A 12,193-nucleotide genomic window follows, 5' to 3' on the forward strand; every position below is an offset into this window, starting at 1 on the left:
TGACATTTTAGAGAAAAACTAAAAAATACAAAAAAAACATTTTTTAAAAGAGCGACTTCGGGAGGTTGAAGAAGATGAAAGAAGAAAAAGAGCTCCACCTAGTGCTCATCGACTGGAACAAATAAATGTGAAATAAAAACAGCTGTTCAAACCGGTTTCTACCAGATGTTTATGACACAAGTATCAATTATTCAACGATTTAATGTGAAGTTAGTTTGTTGTTCTTCTACAAACTAAAAACATATGTTATAGGAGAGCTTTGGGAATAAGATTTCAAAAAACCTGAGAGAGACAGACAGGTGATTACTAAAAGAGGGGCTACATATATGTATATAGGTAAAATGTAATATTAAAAATATTTTGTGGTCTGAACTTTGTTCTCATCGTGATCACTGGTGAATAAAGGCGTTGGTTTCAAACATAGCGGCTCAATTCAACTGCAAACTCGTGAGTTTCTAAATGTTTTTTCAAACACATTAACGCACCGTGGAACAAACGTTTTCTCTGTAAAGTCCGTGAACGCAGCACGCTCACGTTTTCCTGCCTCTGATTGGCCAATCTGCGCTGTTTTGACCACGTGACATCCAAGATGGCCGCCTCTAACCGCAGTCGTGATGGTGAGTTGATGTTTCTGGTTTTAAACGTTGAACATGATGATTTAAAGAAGCGGCTTTTTTTGCTGGGAAGAGATGATTCACTCAGAGATGAAACTCAGTAAACAATAAAGTCTGAAACTATTTCCGCTCTGCGGACTGGCATGAAGCTAACAGGCCAAGCTAACAGGCTAAGCTAACAGACTAACCATCAACACGGCTATTTAGCTAAGTTTCACTGTATAATCAACTGACACCGCCTGTTGTTGATTTATTGCACTTTACCATTATTATTATTATTATTATTATTATTATATTATTTTATTATTATGAATAATATTGCTGTTGTTATTATAGGTTAAAATACCCAGTATGTAAAGTATTTCAAATAAAATCTACATGTCTAAAATAAATAAGTCTACTTTCATAGTATTTCACTTTTATTCTTTGTGTGGGTTACAGTATCGTGTGTGTGTGTGTGTGTGTGTGTGTGTGTGTGTCACTGAGTCTTACAGCATTGTGTGTTTGTGTGTGTGTGTGCAACCACCAGGTCAGGATAGCATACTGGAGCCGCTGTGTTTCCCAGAGCTCCCCCCCGGCGTTCCCAGTGCTCCCAGTGCGCTGGGTGACGCCCCCCTGCTGTGCCTGTTCTGTGCTGAGTCCGCCCCCCTGGACGTCCTCCTGAAGCACCTGCTGCTGGAGCACAAGCTGGTCATCGCCGACGTCAAGCTGGTGGCCGACCTCCCCAAGTAGGTTTAGACACTACAATACCCACAATGCAACAGCCAACGTCTCTTTACTATTACAATTGTTAAGCCCAAAATCACAAAGACCTTTGAGCCTCACATATATAATACTATTAGTGGATAATGTTAAATAATAATGACATAGATGCCTCTATCCTCAGGTATGTGTCATACTGGAGGCATCGCTTCCTGCAGCAGCCGCTCACCGACTTCTGCAGTGTCATCAAGACCAACTCACACGGGCCGGCGGGTGAGTTCACTACCAGAACGTCATAGCTTCTCTTTATGAGTTCACCCCCATAACATCATGGGTTGTCTTTATGAGTTCTCTTAATGTAAAACTTGTTTCCTGCTGTCACAGAGAAGCAGGAGAACTACTTCCTGCTGTGCGACGTCCTTCCAGAGGACCGGATCCTCCGAGAGAAACTGCAGCAGAAGCGACTGGTGAGGACCGAGGAGGAGGATTCTGAGGGCCACTCCTCTTCTTTTTCGGTGGTGCTTTTCTGACGCTTTTGTTGTTGTCGTCATCGTCCCACAGGAGGAGGTGCTAGAGCAGCAGCAGCAGGAGAGAGACGACGGCGGCTTCCGTCGCCTCTGCATGTTCTGCAGCGACGAGTTCACAGGAAACAGGTATCCACCGTAAAATGCAGGTTATAAGCTGCTACTTTTTCTTCTTCTTTTTTTCTCAACTTTGACCCGTGCGGCTACTTTGTGGATTTTTTCCGACTCTAAATTTAGCAGCAGCTGCAGAGACATACGGTACAAAATGTACGTGAAATACTCACACGATGAGGCGCGTTGGAAGATGGGTCTGACTGCAGGGGGTCCAAACCCAGCAAGCTGGCGAGCGCTGGCTACCAAACCGGGAGTTAGCGCTGGCAACACTGTTGTTTACTTAAGCTCAAATGGTGCAAACAGCACTGCCTCGGGCGCTAGATAGCAAGCCCTAGCTGCAACCGACACAAACTGTTGTTAGCGCCAGCTGCAGCAGCTAGCTCCCCGACAATCACCGAAGGTAGCGCTCTGGACCCGAAGGTCCCGCTGGCTTGGAAGCCGAAGGTCCCACTGGTTTCCCCTGCACACTAACGCGTGGCTCCACAGGTCGGCTCTGCTTAACCACATGGCCCGGGAGCACTCCTTCAGCATCGGGCTGCCGGACAACATCGTCTACTGCGACCAGTTTCTGGACACGCTGCAGGGAAAGCTGGACAGGTAAGTGCGGGGGTGTGGAACGTCCCGAAGGTCATGAGGCCGTATGTGCGTGCTCACGGGTTTGTTCACCCGTCAGCCTGCAGTGTCTCTACTGTGAAAAGACCTTCAGGGACAAGACCACGCTGAAGGACCACATGAGGAAGAAGGCTCACCGCCGCATCAACGCCAGCAACCGGCTGTACGACCGCTTCTATGTCATCAACTACCTGGTGAGGCTCCTTCCACAGGGAGCACGAGCACAACAAAGCAGAGCAGTACGCCCCGCTAGCATGCGTCAAGTTCAAACACAACTTCAGCAAAACAACTCAGTATTGTGGCTGCACTGTTTGAGCTCAAGTAAACAACACTGTTGTTTAAATGTCCCGCGCTCAGGAGCTGGGGAAGACCTGGGAGGAGGTGCAGAGCGAAGACGACCGGGAGCTGCTGGACGAGGACGAGTGAGGAGCTCCTATTGGTCCACCACAAATTACGTTTCCTGTTTCCTGTGTTGTGAGACTAAGCTCCGCCTCCTTGTCGCTCCGCAGTGATTGGTCGGACTGGAGAGCTCATCCGGTCTCCGCCGTCTGTCTCTTCTGTGACGACCAGTCGGAAACGATGGAGCAGATCTACGCCCACATGAAGGTTCTACTTACTGATGATGTACTTTCACTTGGTTTAGACTAACGGGGTCGAGCTTAGACTTACAAGTTATAAACATTTGATCTTTGTTCCGATTTTTTTCTTCTTAAGGAAGCTCATGGCTTTGACCTTCATCATCTGAGGACAGAGCTCAGTAAGTAAAACCCAGTTGATCCTCTTAGAATGACCTTCATCATCATCACCATCATTATCACCATAACCATCATTATCACCTCGTTTAAAAGGCCAGTGTGAAGCATTAAGAGGATTTTCTTTTTAAATATGCAAATAAAATGGTTCACTGATGACATAAGTGGACAATTGAGACAGAAAAACATCATATCTGTGGCTTTAGTTTTGAATTAAGACAGAAAAACACAATATCTGTGTCGTCGTCCCCTTCCCCCATCCCTAGACCTTCGGTTCTACCAGCAGGTCAAACTGGTGAACTTCATCCGGCGGCAGCTCCACCAGAGTCGCTGTTACGGCTGCCAGCAGACGTTTGAGTCCAGAGACGCAGTCCTGCAGCACCTTCAGGACGAAGGTCACGTAATGACACTGCCGGACGCCGCCACCTGGAACCAGCCACAGTAAGCCCATCTTATTATTATTGTTATTACCATTATTATTATTATTATTGTTATTACATCAGGATAGTGTTGGGGGGAAGCCGGTGAGGGAGGAACGGAGCTGTCTGTGCGGGCTGTGGTAACTAAGCATCCTGGTCCAAGCATTGTGGGAACTGTAGTTCCAAAGCTCAGCATATGATGATCTCCCCAATTAGAGAATAACCAAATGAATAAAAACCCAATAATAATAGATTTTTGTTTTACGCTACCAAATATTTATCAAGGTTTAATCTTCCTCAAGTATTACTTAAGCCCCGCCTCTTTCCTCAGGTATCACTTAAGCCCCGCCTCTGTCCTCAGGTATTACTTCCCGACCTATGAAAACGACGCCCTCCTCTGCTCGCTTTGCGACAGCGACGGAGATGAGGACGTGCCAGTAATCGGCGAGGACGACTCCGAGCTGCGAGCGCTGAAGCAGAGCGGAGACATCACTCAGCTGCTGAAGAGCCGAGGCTGTTGCAGCTAGATGCCGTGCACGAGCCTGCAGGTGACTCAGATGATTCCTCCCTGAACGTGCACTTTAAAACCCGTCAGAGAACTTTTCAGACGTGCAGACTCGCTGCTGGATTTCATACTGATGTTAAGTTTATTACTCTATTGTAAATTGCAGAAAAAATGAAAGTGCACGACAGTAGAAGAAGAAGCATCTTCTGTTGAATAAATGTTGTCGTCCACTTGGCGGTCTTGTTGTGATTAGAGTTTAATTTAAGAATAAAAATACTCTTTGAAGCAGATTCACTTTATTTCATTAACGAGGTCAAAGAGGTTGAGGTGTCACAAAAAATGATTTCAATAGAAGAGCAGCACGTTGTGACGTGAACAAGTTTCTTCCTCTAACATGGGCGTGAGAGGATCAGAACAGATATGTCCCCAAAACCAAACCGACACCATGCTGATGCACTGGCAAGAAAAGATGACAGCGACACCGAATGCACGTCCTTTACTTTACGTATAGCGAATGGCTTTCACTTGTAATGTTTATCAGTTCACACAAACGCTCCATTCATCTGACATCACCGTTTCAAGACTTCAATGAAAGACAGAGATATAATATGTTTGTAGTTACATAATCTTGCCTTAAGTGTCCTTTTTACTTTTATTTTGTGCTTTGTCTCGTTCGTCTTGCCCCCCGACTTGCTTGCTATCGTCAATTTATGAAATTGAAAATTTCGTTTTTAAACAGGCATCCTTATTAAAACAGTGTTATAACTGTCAAAATAGAGATGTTTACTTCTCGGTTCGTCGACGTCACGTCCGGTGAGAGGCCTGCGACGACACAGGCCTCTTGCTCGAAAAGATTAACCAGTTCATCTTGAATCCACTCTTTAAACACACACGAGCCTTTAAGTTGCTTCATAGGGACATTTATTTAGCACAAACCCCCCAAAAGTATGTTGAGGATAAATGAAATGAAAACAAGCCCATCGGAAATACAAATATACAAAATAAATCTCTAAAATGGTAGCGCTCTGGGCCGCGCGCGGACCCGGTGTTGCTCCATAACGTCGCGTTAACATAAAACACATTAAACTAATCAAATCAAAGAGTCCTTAACGGGAATTGTTAACAGTTTATTTGAGGAATAAACATTTAAAAAAACTAATGGGTACATTTCTTTTTTTAACATGCTCGAGCTACAAAAACAGAATTACAAAAAAATTGTAGAGAGTGCGCGTGTTTGAGAGACGCAGCGGGGACGTCGCATCGGGGCGGTGTTTACTCGTTGTCGTAGCTCTCCCGGTAGGACTGGCGTGAGTAGCCGCTACTCTGGTTCCTGTCGGACCGTCCATCGGATCCACCGCCTCGACTGAAGCTCCGGCCGCCGCTGCGGTCACCGTAGCCGCCGCTCCGGTCACCGTAGCCACCGCCGCCGCCTCCGCGGCCACCGTAGCCGCCGCCGCCGCCGCCGCCGCCACCACCGTATCCGCCCCCGTAGCTCCGTTCACCGTGTCCGCCGCCGCCGCCGCGGCCACCGTAGCCGCCGCCACCGTAGCCGCCGCCGCCGCCGCCGCCGCCGCGCCTGCCCCCCCTTCCTCCCTTATTCGCCGCGTTCACGCGGATCTGGCGGCCCTCCAGGTCCTTCCCGTCCATGCCGTCCGTCGCGTCTTTTGCGTCCTCCGTATTCTCGAATGTCACGAAGCCGAAGCCGCGAGACCTGCCCGTTTCTCTGTCCATGATCACGACGCAGTCTTCGATGGCGCCGTACTTCTCGAAGGCACTTCTCAACATTTCATCGTCGGTAGAGCCGCTCAGTCCCCCGATAAACAGTTTCCCCTCGTCCGGCATGGCGATGCGTGACTTAACAAACGAGTCCAAACGAATCTGAGCGCGCGGCTAGTTGACAAAGAGATCCGGGAACCTCGTTGCGACGTAAGAATGCTTATCGCTTCCGGTTCCGGTATTTTCAGGAGAAAGCTATCGGAGAACAATCTTACTGTGAACAAGCGATGGAAGACAGACAGACAGACAGACATGGAGAGACGCAAGGAAACCATGCGAGGAGAGAGGACACGAGGAAATATGTTATGAGAGACATGGGCAGTTGTCAAAAAGTGACTGTCTGACATCTAACCTTGACCACTTCTCCTTGACCTCTGTGAAAACGTCACAGGGTCAAGGAAAGATGGGAAGGAGACTTCATGAAGAGTTAGGAAAAGACAACCAGCGGTGTTCATAACTGATGAGCAGTGAGGGAGCGTGTCCTAACATAACTGATGAACAATGAGGGGGTGTGCCCCATCACATAACTGATGAACAATGAGGGGGTGTGTCCCATCACATAACTGATGAACAATGAGGGGGGGTGTCCCATAACATAACTGATGAACAATAAGAGGGGGTGTGTCCCATCACATAACTAATGAACAATAAAGGCTGTGTCCTATCACATCACTGATGAACAATTATGGGGCTTCTCCTGTCACATCACTGATGAACAATTATGGGGCGTGTCCTATAACATCACTGATGAACAATGAGGGGGTGTGTCCCATCACATAACTGATGGACAATGAAGGTTGTGTCCTATCACATCACTGATTAACAGTAAGAGGGCGTGTCTTATCACATCACTCATGAAAATAAGGGAGCGTGTCCTATCACATTGCTGATCAACAATGAGGGGGCGTATCACAACACATAACTGATTAACAATAATATATAAGGGGGCGTGTCCTATCGCATCACTGATGAACACATATATATATGAATATATATATATATATATATATATATAATATATATATATACACACACACATTTAAAAAAATATATAATTAAAAGTTATATATTTTTATAACGTAATTGTTTCACACAAATACACAACATGTATTATAATATTTTTTCACTATTGGATTGTTTTCTCATTGATCAGCTCCTGTCTCCTACCTTTTATACAGTTCAACCTGAAACTCTGCCTCGTGTATTTTGGCATTGTCAGATCTCCAAAAGGTTATGGAAAAATGCCTCCAGATTTATTAGCGATGTTTTACTTCATGAACATGTTACATTTAGATTTGTTAGCTGTGACGGAAAATTTGAGAAAACGGCATATTTAATGAATACATTAATCATCTTTGCCAAATCTAATATTAACAAATGTAAAATTACAAACCAAAAATCTATTTTTTTCCTTCTTTGTAGCGGCATGTGCTGACAGTAATATATGTTTGTAATTACACAATCGTGCCTTAGTGTCCTCTTTTTTTTATTTTATTTCATTCTTTGTCTTTCTTTTGTTTGTCTTTTTTCGCTGTGGTTGCCCCCTGACTTGTTGGATTCGCTGTAAATTAATGCATTTTGCCGTTTGCTTTGTTAATTTATGAAATTGATTGTAAAAAAGGAAAAAAATCACCAACCCCCACTTAAGCTGCCTCAACCCACCGGCAGTCCGGCCACGCCCCCGCTTGGATCAGGGCCCGTGCACCCCGTCACCCGTCCGGCGGACCCAATCACATCTCCCCGTCAGTTCCACCCAGTTACATTACGATGCTATTCTTTTATTAATATTTATTATATTGCGGGGTTTTTTATATTGTATTTTGATCTATTTATCTGTATGTATTATGGTGCATGTGTATACTTATATTTATTTTATATATACACACATCCGTCTTTCTATCTACGTTCCAACACTTAATCACAGAAAGATCGTTCCTCGATTGCTTTCGCCTAAAAAATAACGGACCGGAAAGCGAGAAGCCATTCTCACGTCTCAACGAGGTAACCCAGATCTCTTTGTCAACCTGCCGCGCGCTCAGATTCGTTTGGACTCCGTTTGTTAAGTCACGCATCACCATGTCGGACGAGGGGAAACTGTTCATCGGGGGACTGAGCTTCGACACCGACGAGGAGAGTCTGGCCTCGGCCTTCGGGAAGTACGGAACAATCGAAAAATGTGATGTGATCCGGGACCGAGAAACTGAGAGGTCTCGCGGCTTCGGCTTCGTGAAATACGAGAACCCTGAGGACGCCAAAGACGCTATGGACGGCATGGACGGGAAGGACCTAGACGGCCGCCAGATCCGCGTGGATGAAGCGGGAAAGGGCGGGCGTGGCGGTAGAGACTCGCGCGGAGGAAGAGGAGATGGCGGCGGTAGGAGAGACTCGCGAGGAGGAGGAGGATATGGCGGGGGAGGCTCACGAGGAGGAGGAGGATATGGCGGGGGAGGCTCGCGAGGAGGGGGATATGGTGGCGGACGTGGCGGCGGCAGGTACGGCGATGACCGGAGCTACCAGTCCCGGTCTGACGGGAACCAGTACCGCAGCGGCGGCGGGGGCTACTCCAGCTACAGAGACAACCGGTCTCAGGGCGGCGGGGACCGCGGCTCATCCTACCGGGAGGGGTACGACAGCTACAGCAACGAGTAAACACCGCCCTTGCGCGACGTCCTCACGTGGCTCGGCTCTGCGTCTCTCAAAACACGCGCACCCCCTCTAACAAAGATGGCCGCGTGATCGCTGAACTCCGTTTTTTTTTTTATTCTGTTTTTGTAGCTTGAGCATCTTAAGAAAAAGAAATGTACCCATGATTTTTTATGTTCATTCCTCAAATAAACAATGTTACCAATTCCAGTTACTCTCTTTGATTTGTTTATATTTTATTTCTGAAAGGTGGTTTTGTTAAGTAAACGTTATGGAGGAGCATCAACGGCTCCCGCCTAGTCCCGACCGCCATGTTATATATTTAATGAATATATTTATACATCAGATGGACTACGGAGCAACTTAAAGGCTCGTGTGTGTTTTAAAGAGTGGCTTCAAGATGAACTGGCAAATCTACTCGAGCGCGAGGCCTCTGTGTCGTAGAAGGCCTCTCGCAGGACACACGTGACGTCGACGAACCCGGAAGTAAACATCTCGGTCGCTACTCCGTTACGTTCTTTGTTGCTGTTCTTCCTAAAAGACTTAACGCGGATCAGTTTAATGTAAACGTCACTACCGCTCGTGAGGCTGCGGCTGAGACGTCACTGAGGATGTTTTTATACCTTTTATTGTTTTCCACAAAGCATGTGACCCAGTTGAGCCTCTTCATGTGTAATAGTCTTTCAAATAAGGATTTGGAGAATACTTTTACAAAAGTTGTTAAACCTCTTCATGCAAATAAATGACATGAAGTGATGGTACATATTGTTGGCGAGTCTCTGATAACGTCATATATTAGGTTTGTTCGAGATGAGCCAGTTCTGAGCAGAACCGACACGCTTCATTTCCAGCAGATGAGGGCAGAACATTCTTCGGGTCCAAAAGGTTTTGCAGAACTTCGGTTTGACGTCAACGACAGAATCTCCCGGTGACCCTGAGAGAGCCGAGAGGAGCCATGCAGCTGAAAGTGAGTAACTAAAACGGAAAAGTTCCTTCATAACTTTGTTCCTTGTGTGTCAGGACTTCCATCTGTTTCCAGAAGCTCAATTGCTCAAATGAGAGCTGCAGAAGAAAATCCAGGTGATTCATGTTATGCACACAAGTCCTTCTTTAACTCTGCACCACGGTGACAGCCCCCATCACCAGACACACACAAATAATGTAAATACCTGTTTATACTGTCTATATTATCCACCACACTGCACCGTAACTGCTTCTTTTGCACTGTGGACAGATGCAAAACTTTTCATTGTTTCAGTTCTTGTCAGTAATGACAAAGAAGTTGAATCTGAAACTTTCTTATATGTATTCTAACAGCGTTGTGACCGAGTCCTCCAGCTCCTGAACTTCGTTCACATATCGCCCACAGCGCCTTCAGACCCGAACCAACACAATCTTCTTACTAACACTTTTCTTTTTTAAAAAAAAATTTAACTTGTATTTAACCAGGTCGGTCAGTTGAGATACAATGACCTCTTTTCCAAGGGAAGCCTGACCAACACAGTAGCATACAAAAGTTTCAACAGTCACAAGACACACAGAAATCACGTAACACAAATAAAATACATTTTTTTAAAAAAAGGCCAACAGGACTAAAGCTCCGGACTTAGACTCCCACAGTCCTCTTCCTAACAATTAGACCACCACAGTCCTCGTTATATCATCCATATTCCCAAATAAAGTATATTTAAAAATAGATTTTAAAAAGCCGCTGTTGGGCGACATCTCCTGTGAGCTTCTTGGTAAGCACATCTTACATGTCCGTTGCTCTCTGAGTGTTCGTCTTCTATTTTTTTTTTATCACCTACAATGGTAACTCTGTAACACAAACTAGAAATAACCGCTTTGTATATGTGACTTTGATGAGAATCATGTTGTGTCCTGTTACAGCAAACAGACAACCTTGTTGTTCTTCGTGCAGACCGAAGTCACCACTGAGCAGCGAGCGCCTCAAAGACCAGAGGGTGAGGTGTGATAACAAAATGGTGGCCTGCACAGGTCACATGTCACGCAGAGACGAGAATGCATTTCTTTATTGAAAAACGGCAATAAAGAACGTTAAGAACAATATTTACGTGTCTGTGTTTGTGAGAAATGTCTTTTTGATAAACTAAAACTGGACAAGAAGAGAAGCGGTCGCCTAATTCACCAGAACCCCCGAGGGCCTCTAGGGTTTCTGCACACAAACAGTCTGATGACAGTTTAGACTGAATGGCAATAACAAACATCACACTCCTTCGCTGGCTAGCTAACTATCAAGATTACCTGACATTGTGAACCACTGTTAGCTAACTATCATGAATACCTAACATTATGATCTAATGTTAGGTAACTATCAAGATTACCTGACATTATGATCCAATGTTAGCTAATTATCAAGATCACTTGACATAATGATCCAACGTTAGCTAACTATCATGATTACCTGACATTATGATCCAATGTTAGCTAACTATCAAGATAAGACAGTTACTCTGTAAAATGAAAGTGGTAAGCTTGATCATTTAAAAATTCTTCATATCTCTTGTGAAAACATAACTTTACTCATGTGAAAGAACTGTTTTGGTGATGGAAATTGTTTTACCAAAGGTCTTAGGTTTACAAAAGAAGTAAAATATATGAATACAATGGTAGACACATGTAAATAAATAAAAGATTTTTTTTGAGTAGAAATGTGGTCTGTCACTACTTTCATCAAAATAAAAGAGTAACTGAGGTAAAAAGTGCAGTTGTTGGTGGTAAGGTGTCATTGTCCCTGCAGGTTCATCAGATGTCTCAACAGAGGACACGTTGAAGCACCAAGGACCCCGTGAGACCCCAATGATGGAATAGAACTGTGTTCAAGTTGGCCATAGGACTGTTCTCAACCTTTTTTCAGTGATGTGTTAAATAGTTTTTCAGCCACAGACCCCCTGGCCAGTGCAGATCTTTTATCCTGTTATTTTCATTGTTGTATATGTAAGCTGCTACTCTGACAACTAATTTCACTATGGTGATAAATACAGTGTGTATGTATATATATATATATATATATATATATATATATATATATATATATATATATATATATATATATATATATATATACTTTTAGTTGTCGTTATTTAGTAGCAGCTTACATATACAACAATGAAAATAACAGGATGAAAGATCTGCACTGGTCAGAGAGAAATAACGTAGGCCATTCAATTTAAACAATAGAGAAAGTGCACAAATGAAAAGTGTGTAGTGTAGTAGTAGTGTATATAAAGCGAAGTGTATAACTATTATGTACATTTCACTTCATATCAAGCTATCAAGAATGCAAGCGCTATTTCTTCCGCCATAATCATCAACATTAGGTCTGTACACTAGAACTAAACTAGGTCAGAGGTCATTAGATGACCTTCAGGGTTTATCAGAGGTCATTATATGACCTCCAGGCTTCATCGGATGACTCGGCAACAATATTTACCATCACTTCATGTCATTTATTTGCATTAAGAGGTTTCTTTGTAAAAGTATTCTCCTAATCCATATCTGTAAGACTATC

At 44.5% G+C, this 12,193-nt stretch overlaps 3 protein-coding genes across 4 annotated transcripts; 2 read left to right on the top strand and 1 right to left on the bottom strand.

Annotated features, from left to right (window-relative positions):
- Window positions 1-10: 10 nt before the first annotated feature.
- On the top strand, window positions 11-4,477 carry znf277 (zinc finger protein 277). 2 transcript variants are annotated; one of them, XM_068603854.1, is made up of 12 exons: window positions 11-617; window positions 1,144-1,342; window positions 1,501-1,589; window positions 1,701-1,783; window positions 1,878-1,969; window positions 2,441-2,551; window positions 2,628-2,760; window positions 2,924-2,988; window positions 3,076-3,172; window positions 3,281-3,323; window positions 3,585-3,759; window positions 4,069-4,477. In XM_068603854.1, the coding sequence occupies exons 1-12, from the start codon at window positions 590-592 to the stop codon at window positions 4,262-4,264; spliced, it is 1,311 nt and encodes a 436-aa protein (XP_068459955.1). In that variant the 5' UTR covers window positions 11-589; the 3' UTR covers window positions 4,265-4,477. The 2 variants fall into 2 exon arrangements, with proteins under 2 accessions (XP_068459955.1, XP_068459956.1); XM_068603855.1 differs by having other exon boundaries at window positions 13-617; window positions 4,099-4,477.
- A 669-nt stretch (window positions 4,478-5,146) lies between these two features.
- LOC137804569 (uncharacterized) lies at window positions 5,147-6,196 on the bottom strand. The gene has a single exon (XM_068603871.1). It carries the CDS (start codon window positions 6,082-6,084, stop codon window positions 5,515-5,517), a length of 570 nt encoding a protein of 189 aa, XP_068459972.1. The 5' UTR covers window positions 6,085-6,196; the 3' UTR covers window positions 5,147-5,514.
- Window positions 6,197-7,928: 1,732 nt separating this feature from the next.
- Window positions 7,929-8,871, top strand: LOC137804564 (cold-inducible RNA-binding protein B-like). The gene has a single exon (XM_068603862.1). It carries the CDS (start codon window positions 8,095-8,097, stop codon window positions 8,665-8,667), a length of 573 nt encoding a protein of 190 aa, XP_068459963.1. The 5' UTR covers window positions 7,929-8,094; the 3' UTR covers window positions 8,668-8,871.
- The last annotated feature ends 3,322 nt before the right edge of the window (window positions 8,872-12,193 follow it).

The sequence above is a fragment of the Clinocottus analis genome, unplaced genomic scaffold (assembly GCF_023055335.1).
Source record: "Clinocottus analis isolate CAN_PGR_092001 unplaced genomic scaffold, fCliAna1.0.p SCAF_6, whole genome shotgun sequence".
NCBI classification, from domain to species: domain Eukaryota; kingdom Metazoa; phylum Chordata; class Actinopteri; order Perciformes; family Cottidae; genus Clinocottus; species Clinocottus analis.